The sequence below is a fragment of the Apteryx rowi genome, unplaced genomic scaffold (genome assembly GCF_003343035.1).
Source record: "Apteryx rowi isolate R43461 unplaced genomic scaffold, aptRow1 scaffold_47, whole genome shotgun sequence".
Taxonomy (NCBI): domain Eukaryota; kingdom Metazoa; phylum Chordata; class Aves; order Apterygiformes; family Apterygidae; genus Apteryx; species Apteryx rowi.
The window spans coordinates 2,266,260-2,276,845 of record NW_020450727.1 but is presented as its reverse complement, the minus strand read 5'-3'; the positions used below and the strand labels follow the sequence as shown (position 1 = coordinate 2,276,845).

The window sequence follows — 10,586 nt, the reverse complement described above, 5'->3', positions numbered from 1 at the left end:
GGCGGAGGACGGCGCCCGGCGGATGGCAGCGGCCCGGGAGGAGGTGGCTGCCCTGGAGGAGGCGCTGAGGCGGGCGCTGGAGCAGGCCCAGGAGCCCCATGGAGAGGAGCCGGCAGAGGCCGGGGCAGAGCCGGGCCCCAGCACGGCCGCCGACATGGTGATGGTACGGGCAGCCGCCCGGGGTGCACCCAAACCACATCTCTGGGGCGGGGTGGGGGATAAGACCCCCAGCACCCCCCAGTGAGAGCCCCCAAAAACTACTGTGGGGGGCTGTGGCGGGGACCCCGGCTGAGCCCGGCGCCTCTCCCCGCAGCGCCTGGCCGCCCTGGCCGCCGCGGCCCAGGAGGAGGCCCAGCAGGGCCGGCAGCAGCTCCAGGCCCAGCAGCAGGTGGTGGCGCGGCTGGAGGAGCAGCTGGGCAGGTAGGCGAGGAGCCCCCCGTCCCTGGTGTGTCCCCTGCTCCCGCTGCAGAGCCCCCTCGCCCCGTGGCAGCAGCCCCAGGAGGGGGAGATTTGGCCCCCGGGTACCCCGCTGCGTCCCCACAGGGAGCAGAGGCAGGGCACAGGCAGAGGGACAGAGCAGATCGGTCTGGGGACTGATGTATAAGGGAGGACAGAGGAGTGGGTGGAGGAACAGAGGGATGAATTCGGGGTGAAGATGTGTGTGGGGGATTGAGGGATGGCCGGAAGGATGGAGGGATGAGTGTGGGGTGAGCAGATGAACAGGGATGGATGAATGGGTGGAGGGTTAGGTTTAGGGTGAGTAGATGGATGGAGGGACATATGGGTTGGTGGAGGTAGAGAGGGATGAATTTATGGTGAGATGTGTGAGGGATGGATGGATGGGTGGAGGAACAGAGGGATGGATTGGGAGTGAGTAGATGGATGGACGGATGGATGGGTTGGCGGAGGGATGGAGGGATAGGTGAGGGGAAGGATGAATGAACGGCTGGAAAACATCTGGGTAGGTGGATGGATGGTCTGCTGGATGGTGAGATTGGGGGGGGGATGCAGAGATGGATGGAGTGGGAGATGGATGATGAGCAGATGGAGGGATGGATGGAGAGATGGCCAGCTGTGGGACGGGGGGATGCCCACCACTGCCCCAGCTGTCCCGGCACCCCAGGGCTGGGCTCAGAGCTGTCTTGCCACCCTCTGTGTCAGGGCACGGCAAGATGGGGAGCGCTGGGCATCGGCCCTGCAGCGGGCGCAGCGGGAGGCCATGGAGCGGGAGGCCACACGCGGTGAGGAGCAGGCCCGGCAGCAGGAGCTCGTCCGCGACATGAAGGGGCGGCTGCTGGAGCTGCTGCGGTGAGAGCCCTGGGCAGTCCTGCGCCCACCCTTTCCCTGGCCACCATGGCTAGAAGGCTTGTGCCATGTGCAAATGAATGCTCTCAAACCCCTTTGCCCAGAGGAGGGCACCAGAGCCCAGGAAAATCCCACTCACCACCTTAGAGACCCGGGTGGAGACTTGGTTGCCCACCTTGGGTCTTTAGTGCCAGGCCTTGCACCCAGACCTCCCATTGCTGGGCTAGCGGTGTGGGGGCAGCGGCTATATTGGGGGCTGTTACAGCAAAGGGCACATGGGTTTTTACCGGGGCTATTGCACATGTGTAAACCGGAGAGCACAGCTGGCAGCCAAAAAGGTGCTGCTGCATGGGAGTAGGTAACACTTGTGAGTGCAACAAATGGTACATGCCCCAGACACATGCACACTCCTGCCTGTGCGTGACCTGTCCATGCCATCAGGCTCATGTGCACACACACACACATGCATGCACACACATGCACGAGTGTCTACGTGTGTGGGTGTTCATGTGTGTGTGCGCGCGCGCATGCCTGTGCCCATCCAGCCAAGCTCCCACACATCCCCACCCGCTGCAGAAAGGGAGATGCCCAAGAGAGACATCCACCCCTTGCCTATGCACCCAGGGGGTCCAGCCTGAGGGTAACCCCACTCCTGAGGGTGCTGGCAGAGGCAGATTGGCTCTGCTAGCCCCTGCACCCAGGCGGAGCTGACCTGACCCCTCCCTGCAGGGAGAAGGATGCACTGTGGCAGAAGACAGAGGGCATCGACCTGCAGATGCCCAGCACGGCTCCCCGCGACRTGGGGCTGTGTGCCCGCTGTCACAAGGATTTTCGCCTCCTCTCCCGGCGGTACAGCTGCAGGTGGGGCCCAGGGGCATTGGGGGAGATCACAGGGCAGGGGGCTGGGCATCCAGGAGGATGAGGGGCACTGAGATGTCATGGCCTTTGTGCACACAAGCCCGTCCTCTTTCGGCAGGTTGTGCCATGGCAAGGTGTGCCACACGTGCTCCGTGGACGTGGGCAAGCAGGGTCGTTGCTGCCTGCTTTGCTACCAACAAAGGCACCAGCAGGCCACGTAAGTCAGAACCAGGTCCGTCGTGCCGTGCCTGGGACACCCCCTCCTGCCACAGCCCACCCTGACTGCCTCCTCATGGACTCACGTGAGCCAGGGACCCAGGCGTCCAGGGCCTGCTGCACAGGTCCTTCCACTCAGAGTTTAGGGTTTCGGACATGTCTTTCACGTGGCTGGTCCACGGAGAAGAAAACAACCCGCTCCTGCTAACTCTGTGGCTTCTGTGTCACCTGCTGGTCATCGTCGGTTCAAATCCTTGTCCAGGGTGTGGGATGCCGGTGATACCAAGGTGGGCTGTCCAAGCCCTCCTTGGGGGGAAACCATCTCAGCAAAAGGTGCCCCATCTGAGGCCCACCTGAGCCCCTGCCTGCCCCCTGCCCCACCATGAAGCCCTGGCAGGGAGGCAGCAACAGGCAGGAGAGACAGCTCTTAGCCAACGCCCCCAGCTTCCTGCCAGCTTCCTTCCTCTTGGGCAAGAGGTTTCCCAGATGCAAAGGTGACGGGCTGTCCCTGCCAAGCTACTCCACTGCCCCTGCCCAGCCACCAGGACACAGGGCTCCATGCCTGGGTGCCAAGGGACCCCCGTGGCCCTGTCCTCAGCCCCTCACCACCCACCACGCAGCATGCAGCAGGCACCCACTGATGCCTCCTGCATTAAGGACCCCCAGGACCCCGAGGCAGGGGACAACAGAGGAGCAGTATGGGACTGCCATGGAACAGCGCTTAGGCCTGCTGGGACAAACACTCTGACACATGTCACAGAGGGTGGCAGGTGGGACCCCAGCAGGGTCACAACTCCCTCTCCAGCCCCTCTGCTGCATTCTGGTGCCAGCCCCAGTTGCCCAAGCTGGAGCGGAAGTGCTCCCTCCTCCCCTGCCCAGTTGTGTAAGGTGCAGGTTCCCAGCCCTTTGCACAATGATTGCCCGGCACTGCAGCACCGGGGCAGGCAGGAGGGGTGCTGGCAGTCTTGGCCTACTGGGGACGGGGCTGGCTCTGTGTCAGCAAGGGCAGGGAGCAGCTGCAAAGGGGATCTTGCCCTGATTTGCATCATTCGGGCTCAGATGGGTGTTGGGAAAGGGGTGGCGGGAGTCTGCCCCCCAGCCCTGTTCCCAGGCGGGACTAACAGGTCATGGAGAGCCCAGACCAGGGAAAGAACAGGGCCTGTTTCCATGACGCAGAGGGTGAGACCTGCTGGAGACGCACAGGATGCAAAAACATCTGCAACAGCCTCTTGGGTAACGGCGTTTTCCTGGCTTGGAAATGAGCATTACAGCACACACCACAGAGCCGAGCCGGCCTGGACACATTGAGCACATCCTTTTCAGCACAGCATACAGGGCAGCAAGGAGGGAGCCTGCTGGGGTAGGGAATACAGGACCCATCATCCCCAAGAAATACCATGGCCAAGTGGTTCCCCAGCAGTGTGCCCTGATCCCTGTCCCTCCACCCCCATCCCACACGGCCAGATCCCCAGGGCAAACAGGAGCCAAACACGGATGACAAACCCATCAGCTTCTTTACTGCTGGACAGCCATCAGCCACAAACATCATCCGCATCCCATGGCCCTGGCGCGGGGTCCCCAGTGTCACAGGCTCTATCCCAAAGTGAGGGGAGGGAGGACAGCATTGGGCATCTCTTCTCTGGAAACAAGACTGGGGTGGCTCGTACCCCCTCACTGCCCAAGCCCTACTCCAGCTGGGGTCCCCATTCCAGCAGTGGCCTCACACATCACCGTGGCATCGCTGCCCACCAGCCCTCACTGTGTCGTTGGGGCCTGCTGGCAGTGCCCGATGGCCACTCCATCCCCTGCGTGTCCCAGGCAGCCTGATGGACAGCTACACGCACTCCAGCTCATGGCCTTGTGCACGGTCACACCTCCCCAACTCACTGATGTACACACAATCACACACACGGTCGCAGACATAGGACCATGCACTCTTCTGTGCACACACCCCTATTCATGGTCACACACACTTTCACAAAAAATTGTGCACACACTTGCATGCACAGACACACAATCACAGTTGCACACACTAACATGCACACAAATTTATGAACATCCAGTAGTGTTCGTGCACATATTTGCATGTGAGAGCATGATTGTGCTCTCACATGCAAATACTGCTCACATGCACACTCACAATCACACACACTCATACAGACACATTTCAACTATTACATATACACAAATACACACATGCACATAGTCACGCACACACATCTGCTCAGTCACACATAGTCACACACACACACACTTATGCACACTCACACATGCACACACGGCTGTGCAAATACACACACATAGCTTCACACAATCACACCTACAAACTCGCACACATACATGATCACACCATGATTGCATGCACATATGATCACACACAATACACAATCTCACACAATCGCACCCATGCAAACTTATGGTCATACACACAGCATTGCACACACATGCAATCACACGCAGTCCCCGCCCCCCACGCTCTCACCATCACCAACATGCAGCAAGCACAGACCCATTTGATGCCCATCTGTGAGTGGGGAGCCCTGGAGGGCTGTGCCTGGCACCCCAGGCCATGTCCCTGGAGTCTGTGCGAGGGTGCTGGGGCATGCAGGAAGAGAGAGTCAGGGTCCTGGGGCCTGCTGCAAGCCAGGCAGCTCAGGTTCTGGGGGAGCGGCAGGGCTCAGAGGGTGGTGGAGGTGTTGGCAGAGGAGGAGGCAACAGAGCTGCGGCCATAGCGGGCCACAGCATCCTTGCTGATGAGCCCGCGCTGTGCCAGGATCTTGAGGAAGCTGTTGCGAAACTTCTGCCCGATGAAGGCATAGATGATGGGGTTGATGCAGCTGTGGGCGAAGCCCAGGACCTGCGTGATGGAGAGGGCAGTGTCGATGCGGTTCCTCCTCTCRCACGTCTCAGCAATGGCCTGTGTCCTCATGAGGGTGTCGCTCACCAGGGTGATGTTGTAGGGTAGCCAGCAAATGAGGAAGACTAGCACCACAGCCAGGATGACCTTCATGGCCCGCTGCTTCTGGGCGTTCTTGGTCTGGAGGAGGGTGTGCACGGTGACGCCGTAGCAGAAGAGCATCACCAGGAGGGGCACTGCGAAGCCGAAGGTCTGCGGGAGGACCCGCAGCACCACCCGCCACTTGGCCGTGTCCTCGCCACTGATGCTCTCGTAGCACACCGTGCCATTGCTGGGTGAGGAGAAGGCCTCACGGAAGAGCAGGATGGGCAGAGAGAGCAGGATGGAGAAGACCCAGATGCCCAGGCAGACAAACTTAACCCAGTGCCTCTTCTCAGTGACAGCCCGGGTGGCATAGACGATGGCCAGGTAGCGGTCCACACTGATGCAAGCCAGTAGCAGAATACCACTGTAGAAGTTGACCTCCTGCAGCACAGAGATGGCCTTGCACATCACAGTGCCGAAAATCCACTCATGGGCCCGGTAGACAGCCCAGAGCGGCAGGCTAAGGGCGAAAAGCAGGTCTGCCACAGCCAGGTTGAGCAGGTAGACATCGGTGACAGAGCGGTTCGTTTGACTGGAGGTCACCACCAACACCACCAGCCCATTCCCCACCACACTGAGGAGGAAGACGAGGCAGTAGATCACCACCACCAGGTACTTATTGATGGCAGAGCTATCAGGCCGGCACGGGGAGGCAGAGATAGAGGTGTCGGGCATAGCAGTGCTGTCGTAGGTGTAGCTGTAGTTTAAGAGGAGATCAAAGAGATCCCCACTGAAGGTTAACGCCTCCATTTTGCCTGTGAGGCACAAAGTCATCATGAGTGCAAGGTGGGAGCATGGCCTGAGCCAGAAGTGGCAGCATCTCTGGGTCCCCCACATCTCCATCCCCTAGCAATGCCCCTACATCGCTCTGCTGTGCCCCATGTCCATGCTGTGCCAGGTAATGAGCAGTCCTACACGTGGACACTGTTACCCATGTGTCCCCTTGTACAACACTCCCAGGGCCCCTCTGGCAGCTCAGTTCCCTTCTGCCTTCAAGCCTTTCTCCCAGGGCAGAACCTGACCTGTCATCTCTTCCCAGGCCACGTCTGCAACTCCGAATTGGTGTGGTCCCAGGGCCATGCAGCTGCCAGGAAGAGCCCAGTTCCCCCCAGGCCAGGCAATGTTTGCATGTCAATCCCACACCAGAAACAGCACAGCACCAAGGACAGGCCGGTCCTCAGGTAAAGACCAGCCAAATCTCATCCCAACCCTGTACCTTCCCTGTCCCTCTTCATTCTCCCCTCCCACAGAGGAAGGATTTCCCAGTCGGCACATGTATCTTCCCAGGTCCCCACCACTGATCGACTGTCTCATCTTGAGGTGGGGGCTCCCCATCAATGCAGCACCTCTGCTTGAGTTCAGTCCCCTCCAGGAGGCACCTGGGCCCTTGAGCATCTCTGGGTTCCTCTGGTATACGTTGGTCCTTCAAGCACCTCTGAGCTCTTTGGGCATTTCTGCATCCTTCAAGTACCTCTGGATCCCTCCAGCATCCCCAGCCCCTTGAGCATCTCTCCGCTGACTCTGCCCCTTCTGCCACCCTGCACAGCAGTGGTGCTGCAGTCACAGTGTTAGGGACAGAGTGGAATTGGGAAGGTCTGAAGGTGATTTCATGCCTATCTTCTCCCCCCAGGTCCTGTCCACTTGTGATGCGTTTCACSCCCGGGACGGAAGGACGCATTGCCCATTGCAGGTGGCTTTGGAAACATTGCACATCTGTGGTTTTCCTGTTCCTCTGCTCAGCACTGCCAGCTATCCCCATGCCCCTTTAGCTCTGCCATGGTGGGGAAATCACAGGTGACAGTTGTTTTTTTGTGTCTCCTGGCATTTAGGACATTGCCTACGCACACCATCCGCACCTCCCTGAAGACTATAGGGTTTTATCTTTCTCCCATTGTGGACTGAGGCTTCCTTTTCATTCTGGTTTTGTGCCCCTGCCCCATTTCCCAGCCCCTCTCCCTGTCTGTGCTTGGAGTTGCCAGATCTGCTCGGAGGGTGCTGAGGCCCCATGGTGCTGGGAGCCCTGGCACTGAGCTGGCCTGGTTTGAACCCAGCCACTCTCCCTGAGAACAACTTTCCCCTTCTGTCCTGTGGGGATTTCCCCGTTGCAGCTTCTGCTGGTGCCTCCACCCTTTTGCTGGGCTTCTCCGTGAGGAGCCCAGCTCTGTCTTCTCTATAGCCCCCACAGGAGAGCTGAAGGCAGTGATTAGGTCCCCCCTACACCCTCTCTTCTACCAGCTGGACAAATCCAGTTCCTTCCATCTCCCCTCTTACGTCCTGTGCTCCAAACCCTATCGCTAGAGCAGCTCCAGTTTGTCACAATCTCTTCTGTACTGGGAGACCAGAGCTGGACCCAGTGCCCAGATGGGCTCCCACCAGTGCCTATGGAGGGACAAACCCTCCCCGGGCTCTGCCGGTTCTGGTCCTATGGAGATCCCTCTCCATCTCCCTGGTCGGCCACAGCCCAGGGCATTGCTGGTGCCAAAGGAGAAGGTCCTGAGGGCAGGACCACTGCAGGCTCCTCAGCCTCCGTGGGCACTGGGCAGAGCCAGACACTTGCACTTAAGGTAGAAGAGACATGCTTCCCCTTGGGGTATTTTTGGCTTCCTGTTTTGTCTCCCTCTCAAAATCCCTGCGGTTCCTCTGGGGACCAGATTTTCCCCACCCCACCCCCTGCCGTGGGTATCAGACTCCTGGTCCAGCCCCGGGCTGCTTGGGAGAACAAGAAGCACCCAGTTTCCTCCTCGAACCCTCCACCATGGAAGTCCTGTCCGTAAACCAGCTGGCCCAGCAGGTCCCTTTGTGGGGGGAAGGAAGGGCAGGGCATGGGGAAATGTCCTCCCAGCTCACCGTCAAGTGCAAAGGAAATGGGAGCAGGTGCTTTCGCCCGCAGCACCTGCACTCCCCGGCCCCAGAGAAGGGAAGGATTTGCCCCCATTTGGGAGCCAGCTAAGATCAGCCCCAGGCACAGCTCCCTGGGCTCGCCCTCAACACCAGCTCCTTCCCCGCCGCATCCAGCTACCCCTGTGCATCCAGCCCTCGGAGGCCAGCCAGACCCACGAGACCATCCCAGCGCAGTGGGTGCCCCCACTCCTGCCTGCCCCGCTCCAAAACGCAGGGGCAGGCAGCAACTTAGCTGTGGAGCTCAAGGGCTGGCAAGCTGAAAGAAAACCTTGGGATCTAGTCAAGCATCCTTGGGGACTCACCAGTTGCTTCCTGAGCTGTTTCCCCTAAAGTGTGGAGTCTTTTGCCCTTCCCAGTCCAGCTCTTGTTGGGAAGCTCCCCAGGGATTTTGCCAGTCCTTCCTCTCCGTGGTCTCGCTCTCCGCTGTGGGCTGACGTGGAGACAAATCTGGACACAATCCCCAAATGGCTTCGAAGCGGAGCCTGGCGGGAGCACAGAGCGCTGAGGACGTGCAAGGCCCGCAGAGGCCCACTGTGCTCCGGCTCCCCAACACCCGCTGGGAGAGCCGGGGGGTCCCTCACCTGCACCAGCTGCCCGTGCCGCGGTCCCCCCGTGCCTCTCCTCCGCTGGCTGCTTTATGCCACGCAGGGAGGAAGCGAGGTTGCAAAACCACCATCCAGCCCGAAGAGGAAGTGGCCAGAAGGGACCCTTTCCCGGCTCCCCGGACCGCCTTCCCTTGGGTCCGGGGGAGTTCGGCAGCCCCCTGCCGCCCTCCTGCCCCATAGCGGGCGGCCCTCCGGGGACCGCAGTGCCCTCGGCCACCCAGCAGTCGGTCGCACGTGGGTGCATCTGGAAGGGAATCATGTCCGACCCGCAGTGATTCCCCTGTGGGTGCTGGCACAGCGACCCCAAGGGACTGGGTCCAGACTGGGGGTGCCACCAGCTCCCGTGGGCCCACTGCAGAGGGTGGGCAAGGTTTCCATTCGGGGCCTCCTGGGTGCCACAGCCTCCCTGCAAGATCACAGGGCCCCTCGCCTGCCCCATGGGGAACTTTTGCCCTGGTCAGCGAGCCAAAAGGAGGACCTGGCTCTGTGCCTCAGTTTCCCCATTGATAGAGCTGGCTGGGGTCAGGGTGCTGGGCTGAGCCCCCTGCAAACCCCCGTCCCCGACCCTGGGGCTCGGGGGGCACAGCGGGGCCTGGCCAGGCCAGTGTGTCCCCACCGGGGGATGCTGTGGGGCTGACTGGCTCCCAGGAGTGGGTCGGACCCTGTGGGCAGTCGAATCCACGTGCCCGAGGGGTGCTGAGCTCGTGTGCACGCGAGCTGGTGTCGACCGTGCACACGTGTGCACGCGACCACACGCGTGTGCGCCAGCGCGGGCGAGCGTGCGTGGGTGCAGGGGCCCGTGCGGCTCCGGGGCTGCACCTGTGCGAGGGTGCCTCCGCGACCCCAAACACCGCAGCCCCCTCGCGGCCCTCCCGCCGCCGCCCCGGCGTCCCGGCCGCGCGCCCTGCAGAGCGGCACCACAAGGAGGTGCCCTGCGGCTGCCCAGCAGCGGCCGCGTTTCGGGGTGACCCTGTGGGGCGACGCAGCCCCCCGCAGCAGAAACCGCCGGTGCCGCGGCCCCGTCCCCGGCGCGAGCAGGAGCTGCGGTCTGGCTATGGGGCGCGGGGCGCCCCCCGGGTGGGACACCCTGCCCCACCCCACACCCCCGGCACCCCCTTTGGTGCTTCCAAACCCTTGGGGCACCCCCAAACACCCACATCCGCCTGGGGCACCCACAGGCCCCCCCAGGCACCTCGTTCCCTGTGTGGGGGCACCCCACACTTTGGGGGACCCCGGGGTACACCCACATTTTTGGGGCAACCTTACCCCTGGGGGTACCCCCAACTTTGGAGAATCCCATAACCCTGGGGGCACCCACTTTTGGGGACCCCATAACCCTGGGTATCCCCGCAGACCCCCGGGGCACCCCTGTCCCCTGGGGTCACCCCCGTGCCTTGGGGGCCCCCCACACTTTGGGGGCACCGCACTTCCCTGGGCACCCCCTAACGTTTGGGGACCCCCTCCCCCGGCCACCCCCATCCCCTGGGGCACCCCCGTGCCCTGGGGGCCCCCCACACTTTGAGGGCACCCCCTTCCCCCCCACTTTGGGGGCATCCCACTTCCCTGGGCACCCCCAAACATTTGGGGACCCGCCTCCCTGGGCCACCCCCATCCCCTGTGGCACTCCCGTGCCCTGGGGGCCCCCCACACTTTTGGGCCCCCCCGGCACCCCTCCGGACAGCCCCGCCCCCCGCGCTCCC

General features: G+C 61.8%; 2 protein-coding genes across 2 annotated transcripts in view; one reads left to right on the top strand and one right to left on the bottom strand.

The window, feature by feature from the left end:
* RUFY4 (RUN and FYVE domain containing 4) overlaps nt 1–2,758 on the top strand; it is a 7,762-nt gene extending 5,004 nt beyond the window's left edge. The window contains exons 8-12 of the mRNA XM_026077955.1: nt 8–163; nt 314–420; nt 1,162–1,308; nt 2,035–2,166; nt 2,282–2,758. Of these exons, the coding sequence (XP_025933740.1) occupies nt 8–163; nt 314–420; nt 1,162–1,308; nt 2,035–2,166; nt 2,282–2,384 (645 nt within the window). The 3' untranslated portion in view covers nt 2,385–2,758. The remainder of the gene's footprint in view (nt 1–7; nt 164–313; nt 421–1,161; nt 1,309–2,034; nt 2,167–2,281) is intronic.
* A 1,878-nt stretch (nt 2,759–4,636) lies between these two features.
* Nucleotides 4,637–8,901, bottom strand: LOC112971998 (C-X-C chemokine receptor type 1-like). The gene is made up of 3 exons (XM_026077977.1): nt 8,863–8,901; nt 8,584–8,763; nt 4,637–6,135 (listed from the first exon to the last, which is right to left on the bottom strand). The coding sequence occupies exon 3, from the start codon at nt 6,128–6,130 to the stop codon at nt 5,057–5,059; it is 1,074 nt and encodes a 357-aa protein (XP_025933762.1). The 5' UTR covers nt 6,131–6,135; nt 8,584–8,763; nt 8,863–8,901; the 3' UTR covers nt 4,637–5,056.
* Between the last annotated feature and the right edge of the window lie 1,685 nt (nt 8,902–10,586).